The following is a 12,205-nucleotide window of genomic DNA, read 5'->3' on the forward strand; positions in this document are numbered from 1 at the left end:
AGGCACAGCCCAATGTACCCTGTGATGTTCTTGTAATCTCTACATCAACCATTTCATTACTTTAAAAAGATGGAAGAGAACCTGTCTCCTTTTACAGGGAAACAAAGGATCTGTACTATCCCACCAAATAGTTATCACCTGCCACTACACCTTTACTTCATGTTACTGACAAGATCATGTAAGGATTTCTCAAACTTGTCTTCTGCACCTGCTTCTTGTCCAGTCCACATTAGCGCAGCAAAAGAAGATAAGAGGCCTACTCCATGGTAGAGTGCACCTGAATGGCTACAGAGAAACATTTTTTAATATACACATTTGTATGGAGCTCAGTTCTCAGCAACCCATCCCCCTCTGATGGCAGTGTGCTAGGAAAAGGTAAGTAAGTGTCTGGCATTGGCCGGGTTCTTTCCCTGTATCCAGTAAGGCGGGGATAACTAGCAATCAGTCAACTTTTATTTACTGCAGCTAGCTACCATCAACCGTTGCTGCTTTTGAACCGAGACAAACCATCGTAAATTGCTGAAGAGAAACTTTAGAGTAAACAAAAATAAACAACGATAAAACAAACCACACAGCTTTACGTGAAGTTAAATTGTGTAGCATGGCAATAGATCACAAACAATGTGGGTACTGTGTTTGGACTTCTCATTTTAAAAAGTCATGGTTCCTGACAATTCACACTTAAAATGGAACAAACTACTACTAAAGGGAAAGCGGTGAGTGCTTATTTGAACAGCACCTGTATTTCTTTCCCTGCTACAACAACTTAAACAGCACAATTCGTTTAAATAAAAGCATAGTAATTAAAATGACACTTGGGCACAGCTTTTACTTCACAAACAGTGATGAAAAGTTTCCTCATACTGCCGAGTAACACTCAGTGATCAATTTCACTTGGACATTTTTATAAAAGTTGAAAATGTTATTGCTCAGAGTGCCTTGCTGGATCTCATCCTTCATGCATCCAAAGATCGACTGACAAACTCCATCTTTGCTAGAGGTATCACCTGAAATATAAAGAGCATTAGTTACTGTGAGCTGGCTGCAGTCCAGGTAAGGAAAAGACATGTATGCATTACTTAATCTCCAGATACATCTTTGAAGAGTAAAATGTTCTACTTCTATTGCTTGTTCCCTGCAAAGTGGTGGGTTTTGTTCTGGTTCTGTAAAAGCTTTGTAATGAAGCGAGTTCCTATTTACAACAAAAGTTGAAAAGGTAACAGAAAAGGGATAATTAGATATTTTATAGATTAAAAGATGAGTTGTCACTAGTTAAATAAGTACCTCTTAGTATGACTCTCACCATACTAGGGATGTTAGTGAATAGTCGACTATCCGATAAGCAAATGCTTATCAGATAGTCAAGCAGCCACGTAACTACTTGTCCCCCACTCCCTTGCTGCCTCTATCAATGAGAGGCAGCAAGGAAGGGAGGAGCTAGTGCTGGCAGAACTGGCTTTAAGTCTCCACTGGCACCAGTTCCCACTGCTGGCGCTTCTGCTTTTGAACCGTACAAGAGCTCTCCAGTAGATGTAAGCCACCAAGAAGAGAAGGTTAGAAAAAAAAAAAGAGCAAGCATGGCAGAAGGTCAGAAAGATAAAGGGATGGGTGGGTAGAAAAGAGGGCATTGGAGGGAAAGGAGAGCAACATCTCAGTTTCTATCCACTAAGGAGTTAGCCAAGATTTCTAGAAAAGTTAACCAAAACTTATCAAACTGGTCTGAGGTCCCTCTTCTCCAAAACATTACTCACGCTTTAGCTGCTAGATGAGCCAAGTCAATATGCCCTAGAGGCAACCTGCTCTTCCACTTAAATCCATGTCTACCCTACTGCCATCTGCTGGCAAAGCTATCTCAGTCAGGGGTGGGAAGCAGGGGGATTCCTGACTGACCACTGTGTTGGCAAAAGACCATAAGGGTAGCTTCAACATCAGCAAAGTGCTCCTTTGTACATGTGGCTTAAGCAATATCTGCTGTTTGGCTACAAGAACTCCTCCAAGGAACCACGTTTTCCCATGAGCTGGAGTGTCTAGAATGTCAGAGTACACTCCAGAACAGAGTCCTGTTATCCACCCTGGTGCATACAGCTCTGCACCGACTGGTGCCTGGGCTAGGCTTCCAGCATCCACCACAGCTCTCCTTCCAGCCACCCTCACTCAGCTCCAATCTTCTGCTAACTTGCAGCACGAAGATGACAGTCTCCTCCCTGCCCTGTTAGCAGGCCTCTTCCAGGTGGGAGGAGGTTCTGGTACCTGGAGAAAAGTGTCCTAACACCTCACAAAGCACAAGGGAACAGGCTGCTGAAGAACACTCAAGAGGCTAAGGGGGAGCCGGCTTAGAATCAGAAAACCAAGGAGGAGGAAAGTTTCTCCCCAACACTGCATTTCTGCCAGCCTTTCGCTTCCAGCACAGTGCTACGGTTGGTGTCACAAAATAAACATTGTCCCAAAGGAAATCCTGCTTCTCAAATTAATAGCCGCTCACGCTTTAACAATGTAAATTCTAGATTAGATAAGACACAAACGTTTGTGCCCTATGCTGCAGCATGGTTACAATGAGTCACTAGCAACAAATGCGAGTCCCATTCTGGCTCCAGAATGGACAACTTAAAACCTGATTAAATATTCAAGTGTAGATGAACCCTGCGCAATTCTGTCAGCCCCCCCAGTTTGTTGTCATCGCTTTTTCTCTCGGAGTCCTAGTCCTGACAAACATCCTCACATGGGAAGGGGATAGGGAATTATACAAACAATAGACGTCCACAAAAATAGCAGGAATTCTGCTTAGTTCTACCAACCTTATTAACAACCAGGACCAATCATGAGGGGAAAATCCCACCAGGCTCTGTGGACATGGTTAAACAAATGACCTGAATGGCTCTGAGGGAGGGGTGTACATTTCCAAAATGTGTAACACGGTTCTAGCCATACAACAGCAAGGAGACACAAGGCTACACCCTGTACAACGCTCTGAATGTTTATCCCATTCTGATAACATAACGTCATGATAGAGAAGAAAACACACAGGTTGTAGGCAAGGGAAGAGTCCCCTACACACGCTGTGCATTGCTGCCAAGCTAGGGAATCTATTACCTAATGCTCAAGGCTGCTAATGCTTTATTTTTAAGTCACGTCATTGGTTCTGGCTTTGGGTTTCGTTCCGCTAAATAGAGGCGTTGGGCAGCTCCCTTGGTTTCACAGCTTTAGCAGCCTGCATTATTGTAGCAGTAAGGTGGCTTAATCCTCCCATTCACTCCGGACTGAATCCTGTAACCTAACAACTCCGTGCGAGTCTTGGCTGCAAGATCTGATCAGCTTAATGAAGAGTTCTCTGAAATCTTGGGCTCCCTCGTCACACTAACTTACAGTAACGCACAGACATGCCTGGAATGAAGATCAGGACACCTTGTGTTAGGCATCGTACAAACATCTAGCAGAGCCAGTCCTTATTCCTAAAATGCAGGGCTTTGCCCAAGATCACACAGCGAGTCGCCATCAGAGCGGGGAATGTAATCCAGCTTTCCTGAGTCCTAGGCCAACTGCCTGTGTACAGACACATGCTACCTCCCATTAAACCAGTGCAACTTCCAGAGGGAAAAATGTGACATTTCCCAGAACAAAGAGCCACTGGTCAGCATCTTTCACAGGCTGCTAAGACCTCAACCTCCCTGCACCCTTGACTGGGCTGATTCTATAAACTGTTGGACTCTACATTGGAAATGGCCAAGAATTCCTAACTACCAGGGAGATGACTGAGAGAAGATACCATGATCTCTGAGCTGTTCCAGAAGGTACCTGAATGCTGATGCCACTGCAGAAACTCCAAAGGTCAATGCCTGTGTGTCATCTCGTGCGTTTTAATGTTTGTAAGGTAAAAATCTCATTAATTTAAATTTTAGTGTCCACCCACAACCATTACTTGTAAGGATGTTAAAATATTGCTTAACTGAATAGTCGATTAACCTCATGAATTCTTATTGGTTACTCGACTATTCTATAGTGCCATGGGGCAGGGCTAGCAGCCAGTGCAATCTGGCTCCACTTCCAAGGAGCCCCCTGCCACTCCACACAGATGCCTCTGTATCAGAGGCAGCAGTGCAGGATGCCAGGCAGGAGCTGGTTCACAAGGGGAGCCAGTTTAAAAGCCAACTCCCCTTGCGGACTGGCTGCCTGTCACCTCGTGTTGCTGCCTCTGATACAGAGGCAGTAATGTAGGATGGCAGTAGCCTGTTTCGTGTGGGAGAGGCTGAGTTCCCGGACCCAGCTGCTTGCCCGCCTGGCTCCTAATACACTTTAAATGCAGAGCAACAGCAGGGGTAGGTCCCGGACCTGGCACGAGCCAGGACTGAGCAGGGCTGCTGGCTGGTCTGCAAATAAATTAAGTGGTGGCGGAGGTGAGGGAAAATGTTGTAGTCTAGAGCATTAACCTATATGCTTTTGCTTATCGATTAATCAATTACACTATTACATCCCTAACTTGTAGTCCTTGTTTAAAGACCGACGTCCGATGGCACAAGGATAGCTCACAAGTATGAGAGAGAAAAATATGCCTGAATCTCTACACAAAATACTACCTGAAGTCTTTCCATGCTTTTAATCATTTGTCTCCCAATTACTTCTGTGTCTGCTGCCAGTATGTTGTTTGTGAAAGGATGGTCAGAATTCTACACAGTATTCTGATTTGGGGTGGACCACTAATTTATAAAATGGCATGGCAATATTGTCCATCCCCTGCATTACCCAGGCTGCCATGGTTTGATATTTGACTGCCATTACATATTGAGCAGAGGTTTCATTGAGATGAGGCACAAGTCTTTTTCCCAAGTGGTTTAGCACACAGCACAGGGAGCACAGCCATTACTCCTTCCAGCTGCATCACTTTCTATTTGTCCGTAGTGAACTTCATCTGCTTCATTCTGCCGTCCACTCACCTACTTGCTAAATCTTGCTCTTGTGTCCCTAGCAAGTGTTGTTACCTTTCTCCTGTCCTTAGCTCTCTGGAACCCCCTTTGGGGCTGCAGATAGGTTCTGGAATTTCCCCAATGAGGCCGTCTTTAATCACACAGACGAGTCTGATTTCCAGAAGGGGCTACTTCAAATGTTTATCCTGAAAACGACCATGTCACGAGAACCAATGCAAGCAGGGATGTTCTCTCTCATTTCAGTCCTTTGCTTACCCACTTAGCTTCTTTTGCCCGGGCAACCGTTTATCAGGCTGTCACCCCCAATGGTATCCGTGGCTGCCAAAACCGATTCATACAAACGTTCTGCATGGCTTTCAAGTTCTTCTGATTGTTTTGCAATCAATCCAAGAGCGTCCTTTAAAACTAACAAATAAGAGCATAAGGAGAGTTTTTTTATTACCAGGGAACTTCTACTGCAGTGAAGCCACCACAAAGCACGCAGGAGTGTCCCAGCTACATGATACCAGATTTATTTGTAATGCAGTTCGAAGCATGTATTTCTAGAAGTGCTGCCTCTAGTGCAGTGGTTCTCAGCCTTTGCAATACCAAATGCAATCACAGAAAAAAGTTTTGGGTCCTCCAAGGTCCCACCCCCCACATGTAGAGAGTCTAACACACATGTGGTGTCTCTGCATGAAGTCCAATCCCTTTAAACTCTGTGCATAAAGTTGCAGCTAGATTTCATTCCCCAGGAAGCGGCGTAATCTTCAAAGAGCTATTCACATACATGTCTGTGGGCATAGCTGTTAAGGTCTCTGCTCCATCCGCTCCCCAAACATAGTGCAGTTTTAAGAGTGCAAAGCTTTGCCAAAACAAACCAATACAAAACATAATCCAAACCCAAAGCTCCTGAAAGCTTACCTGCCCTGCCTTCCGTCCCACAGGAAAGTATCTGATGTGGCCAGTGCTCTTTTTGTTAATTAAAAAAAAAAGTGCCAGTACTCCAGGGGAAAAGTTGTTGAGCTCTGACTGGAGGTGCCGGTACTGAGTACCGGGCAGTACCGTCACAAAAAAAGCACTGGATGCGGCTGCCAATGTCCTCCCTATAGCAACCAAGCAGGTGGCCAATTTCATCTTTTAATCCTGGTACTCGAATATGTCTGCTCCCCCTCCACCCAAGATAGCTCCAACACAAGCTGACTTTACAAACCAACAGGTCTCTGGCCAGCTAATCAACAAGCTATCCAAAAACCAAGCTCCAGATCTGGCCCATTTTCTGGCCCGACAGCTCCAGCAGCATAAAGAACGTGACCTCAGGCAGGTCTCTCAACGGGGGCTGGACTTGATGAACTTCTGAGGTCTCTTCCAGCTCTATGGGTCTATGAAATTCACCTGACCCAAAGGTGTTCTCCTGCCACCACAGGCAGTAGGCTGCTCTCATGTGCAGCCCCTAGAGGTGCACGCCCACTATTCTGAACCAGCAGAGTGGCCCACAGATGTCTAGTTAAACAGGTCCTTACATAGCACAGGCTCTGGGGCTGCTGTTCTAAGGTTTACCCTGGGCCACACCTAGAATTCGAAGGGTGACATGAAGGCTTAACGCCACCTCTGTCTTCTCCTGCTCGTATTAAATGGTCCCTTCCCAGCACAAGATTTACACCCCAATCCATGGGCCAGGGTTTATCGAATCCTTAATACAAACTGAAGCACTGACATGGAAATGGTGGCAGAACCAAGACTCTCCTGCTGCTGCCACCACCATACATTAGGGGAAGGTCACAGAGCGCTCCATGCTTGGAACAGCTCAGCTGCATAACCTGCCAGCGCTAGTAAAGCAGAAGAGGGAGCAGGAGCAGTCTAAAAAAAAAAGAAAAGACAACGGCCAACACTGCAACCTTATCATCACAGTAGAAATCAAGCTCTGTCGCCAGCAAACTTTGGGACAGGAAGGGGCTTGCCATGTGCGAACATCTCCAGCAGAGGACCTGCTAGAGACCTAGATGGCAAGTAGCACGTTCAAAAGACAATTATCCAAGGAACAGGAGACACTTACATACACGGCTCTCCCATTCAATATCTGAGAAATATCTTTGGCAAATGCAGAGCAGAGGTGGAGCAAAGAAGTTGTGACACTAGTTTAAAAAAGTGTCGCCTCTAAACTAGCCTGTGAGTGATGGCTTAAACGGACACAACTAGAGTAGTCCTCCATTAAGTGGAGACTGAACTGCGTTTGGTCCCTCAACCACAGCTCTCAGTAGGCCTGTGAGTGATTAACCCATAAGCATCACCCTTACCAGGTGATGCTTACTGGTTAATTGGCGGCCCAGCCAGGCTGGAGGAGCTCCCCGCCCATTCATGGGACACTGCGCCAGGCTGCTCCAGCCCGGTCGGGCCGACTGCGCCATGCCGCTCCAGCCCGTGGGAGCCCATTTAAGCAGTTAACCAGGATTTTACATCCTTAGCTCTCAGACTGACTTGCAATGGATTTCATCAGGAACTAAACTTTCGCCTTAGACCTACACCTTAAAGGGCAGACTTTAGTCCCTAGTCTATAAGTAAAAACTTCTCATTACCCTGCACTTAGAGTGCACTGATAAACAACCCTGTTTCAAGTTATTATCAGTCCTGCACAAGCTTATGAGCCATTTCTATTTAAAGCTCGCGCTAGTTTTGACAAGGCAACTGAAACTCTCCACCAACGCAGCTGAGGACACGAATCTCAGAGCCTGGCTGCAGTAGACACTGATCTCTTGCAGGTTTTGTTGTCGCATGCAAAGTGACGTTCTCCACATTCTGCCCAAAGGAAAGTCCCTTTACCTGGTGAATTTGATGCCATACAGCTCAGGAGAGTTTCGCCCCTTTGTAACACACTCTCTGTCAGCATCTGGTGGTCACTGACGTCTTTCTTGAATTGCTGCAGAGAAAAACAGGCTTTGGTTTTTTAAGTGTTTTGGGGACTGTGTGTCACGATAGAAATGAGCATGATACAAGCAGTTAGTGGCAGTCTGGAAGGCCACCTATTACCCCAAAGGACCTCAATATTCCTGCTTTCCTGGCTTATGGAAAACAGCCATTTTGCAAGTCTTGGTAATGTTGCTAGACAAATTGGACCTCCTGTGTTCAGCAAAATTTTCTAGTTTGGCACCAGTCAGATCCTGAAATGTGCTTAGTGGGATTTTCAAAAATGCCTCAGCCCAACTCTTCTCCCACTGAAATCAACAGGAGCAGCTGTCTATTTTAGGATTTACATGGCCTCCGTTATTGTAGTGCCTCAGCACCTCACAATCTTTAATATATTTATTCTCAGAACAGCCCTGTGAGGTAGGGCAGTGTATTATCCTTATCTTGAAGCTGAGGAACCGAGGTACAAAAAGACTTAGGCTAAGTCTACACTAGTCCCCTAGCTCGAACTAGGGAGGCTAATGAGGGTGACCGAAATTGCTAATTAAGGGGTTTAATCTAGGATTTCCGCTTCTCTGCCGTGTATAGACGGGGGCAGTTACTTCGGGCTAATCAGTTTCCAAAATGGCGACCGGCCGGGAATATGCTAATCAAGCGTGGAATATTTAAATCCCGCGCTTCATTAGCAATTTCGGTCACCCTCATTAGCCTCCCTAGTTCGAACTAGGGGGCTAGTGTAGACGTACCCTAGGGACTTGCCCATGTCACCTAGAAAGCCTGTGACAAAACAGAAATTGAACTCAGATCTCCCAGACTAACACTCTAGCACTGGCCAAATGCCAACACTGACTCATAGACTCATAGACTCCAAGGTCAGAAGGGACCATTTTGATCATCTAGTCTGACCCCCTGCACAGTGCAGGCCACAAATCTCACCCACCCCTCCTAGAATAATCCTCTCACCTATATCTCAGATATTGAAGCCTTCAAATACTTTGAAGACCCCAAGATGCAAAGATCCTCTAGCTGTGATCTGTACCCCATGCTACAGAGGAAGGCGAAAAACCTCCAGGGCCTCTGCCAATCTACCCTGGAGGAAAATTCCTTCCCGACCCCAAATATGGCGATCAGCTAAACCCTGAGCATGTGGGCAAGACTCATCAGCCAGACACCCAGAAAGTTCTCCATAGTAACTCCTATCATCCCTCCATTGACCTATTTCCCACTGATAATGAATGGTCAATTAGATACCAAGATCCTGTTATCTCATCAAACCATCCCCTTCATAAACCCATCTAGTTTAATCTTGAAACCAGATAGATCTTTTGCCCCCACTACTTCCCTTGGAAGGCCGTTCCAGAACTTCACTCCTCTAATGGTTAGAAACCTTCGTCTAATCTCAAGTCTAAACTTCCTATTAGCCAGCTTATATCCATTTGTTCTTGTGTCCACATTGGTATTAAACTTAAATAATTCCTCTTCCTCCCTGGTATTTATCCCTCTAATATATTTAAACAGTGCAATCATGTCCCCCCTCAGCCTTCTTTTGGTTAAAGTAAACAAGCCAAGCTCCTTGAGTCTCCTTTCATAAGACAGGTTTTCCATTCCTCGGATCATCCTAGTGGCCCTTCTTTGTACCTGTTCCAGTTTGAATTCATCCTTCTTAAACATGGGAGACCAGAACTGCACACCGTATTCCAAATGGGGTCTCACCAATGCCTTGTATAATGGCACTAACATCTCCTTATCCCTACTAGAAACACCTCGCCTAATACATCCCAATACTCATTCTGGGGCAAAAAAACCCCACCCTTTAAGTTTTGTTCTATGCAATAATTCCTACTAAAACACATGCCTGGGGAGAAAAGAAAATGATCCTCAAAAATAGTTACCAGGTAACGACGTAGAGAGGTCTTCACACTTTCAATGTCTGCTTTAGGTGGAATCCAATTGTCTGTAACTTCTGCTACTTTATACAGCCAATGAATTAGCTCTTCTAGCTGACAGCAAAATATCTACTTAGGATGAATCACAATAAAAGCCATTACTTATGTATTTTCCATAATAAAGATATGACATTAATATGTGGCCAAAGGATGCTTCATAGAACGTTTATTCCATGCTGGCTTTGAATCACAGCTCTTTAACAAACCTTTTTTGAACGCTGGTCTCTTCCTCCTCTCCCCCTTCCGTCCCGCAAAAAAACTCAAGAAAGTTACTAATGTATTTGGGCTTAACACTCTTGCAATGAGCATTACTGTTTAAAATCACACGAAACAAAATTAATATTGTGAATTAGCTTGCACAAGCACGGGATGCGTCTCAGGGTACAGATGAGGAGGGAGGGCCGAGACAGACGAGCATAAACAAAATGTATTCAACACGGCTAAGGAGTCACTCGTGTTATTGACTTGACTTTCAAACAGCTGCTACGAGAGGCCTTTAGGAATCCTGCACAGGCACAAAAGTTTGATTGTTCGTGTCACACTGCAGGAGAGGGGCCCCACTTTGTGGAGCAAAAAAGTTACTGCTTCTGCCACAAATATTCCAAAAAGTATACAAGCAGGATTTCCCCCCAAAGCTACAATGAGGCCTTATTTTGGCAGGGTGCTGAGGAACATAGCACAGGCTAAGCACCCACCACTGCCTTGAAGATAAGAATCTGGCCCTAATTCACCTAACCCCGTGTCTACACTAGGAAGCTGTAGCACTTAGAGCATAGCAGCATTGCTAAAGCAGCGTAATCACCCCCTCCTCCCCACCACAGGGAGGCAGACATATCGGTAGAAAAGTGCTGGCACGACTAGCCTTGTCTAGGAAGAGGAATAAAGTATACTGGGAAAAGACACCTTTGTACCAGTGTCTGCAGCCTCGCTACGGCTTGTACGGGTAGAAATAAATCTATATTTAAAAACACCATCACCACTCCCCTGCTTGAAACTGTTGTGCCGCTACCAATTTCAAGTTTAAGACCAGGCGTAATAAGATAAGTGCAAAGTACAATCTAGCAAACACAGAGAGGAAAAGGCCTGTTGGAAATGATGAGCCTGGGACCTAAGGGCCTAATTCAGATAGCAGTGGAGTTAGTCCTGTCTCTGGCATTAGCAATTAGCAGCATGGTCGCTTATCCATGTGACCAAATAAATACAATGGAACGCTGGGGACAAAGCTGCAACTTAGGAAGGTCTGGATGCGGGATGGGCTAACCAGTGCCCGGGAACAGCCCAAGGCCCACCGCTCCACAGGCTGCGCCTGGCAGCCTGGAGGGGCTGGTAGCCAGGAGCCCCGGTTAACTGGTTAAACCTAATGGTTAACTGGTTACCTGACTGAACTAGGGATGTCAGCGTATAGTTGTTACACGCTTAACCAATAAGTCTGGGCTTATCAATTAATCCAAATGAATACACATACCCCTTGCTGCCCCTGGATCACTAAGAAGGGGAGGAGAGGTGGGAGCTGGCTTTTAAGATGGCTCCCCAAACATGCTGGCTCCTACAGAGCCGCCTGCTCATCCCTCACTGAGGGTATGTCTATACTACAGAGTTAATTCGAACTAACAGACATTAGTTTGAATTAACTTTAATAGGCACTACACATAGAATCCGCTACTTCGAACTTAATTCGAACTAGCAGAGCACTTAATTCAAACTAGGTAAACCTCATTCTACGAGGAATAACGCCTAGTTCGAATTAAGTAATTCGAATTAAGGGCTGTGTAGCCACTTAATTCGAACTAGTGGGAGGCTAGCCCTCCCCAGCTTTCCCTGGTGGCCACTCTGGGCACCGCCAGGAAAACTCTTCTGCCCTCCTCCCGGCCCCGGAGCCCTTAAAGGGGCACGGTCTGGCTACGGTGCCTGTGCCAGGTGCAAGCCTGCCAGCACCCAGCCAGCAGACCCTGCACCTGACACAGCACGAGCCAGCCACCCGCTGCCACTCAGCCCTCCGCCTCTTCCCGGGACCAGGCTGGCGGTTCCCAAGAGCCTGCCCAGGGCCGCAAGAGGCAGGCGCCCGCCTGGGCTAGTGCGGACATTGTGGACCTCATCCACAACGTCCGCACTAGGCACAGGAAAGTGGCCGGCTAGGGCAGGAGAGCTGTCAGCCTGGCCACCCAGGAGCAGGTTTGCATGAAAATCAGGGTGGTCCAGTGAGACCCCCAACCCTGAGCCCTGAGATTAGAACAGAATGGCCGTACTCCGTCTGACAAAAGGTTCATCTAGCCCAGTAGCCTGTCTGCCGACAGCGGCCAACACCAGCTACCCCGGAGAGGATGGACCGAAGACAATGACCAAGCCATCTGTCTCGTGCCATCCATCTCCAGCCTTCCACAAACAGAGGCCAGGGACACCATTTCTATCCCCTGGCTAATAGCACTCCATGGACCCAACCTCCATGACTTGATCTCA

The 12,205-nt window shown here is 46.4% G+C and overlaps 1 protein-coding gene across 1 annotated transcript in view; it reads right to left on the reverse strand.

Moving 5' to 3' along the window:
• Positions 1-435: 435 nt before the first annotated feature.
• The window catches only part of CEP68 (centrosomal protein 68), a 29,000-nt gene continuing 17,230 nt past the window's right edge, over positions 436-12,205 (reverse strand). Inside the window, 5 exon segments of the mRNA XM_006114083.5 lie at positions 436-1,007; positions 5,175-5,205; positions 5,207-5,324; positions 7,719-7,815; positions 9,695-9,817. Of these exon segments, the coding sequence (XP_006114145.3) occupies positions 957-1,007; positions 5,175-5,205; positions 5,207-5,324; positions 7,719-7,815; positions 9,695-9,817 (420 nt within the window). The 3' untranslated portion in view covers positions 436-956.

This window comes from Pelodiscus sinensis, chromosome 3 (assembly GCF_052426305.1).
Source record: "Pelodiscus sinensis isolate ZL-2025 chromosome 3, ASM5242630v1, whole genome shotgun sequence".
NCBI classification, from domain to species: domain Eukaryota; kingdom Metazoa; phylum Chordata; order Testudines; family Trionychidae; genus Pelodiscus; species Pelodiscus sinensis.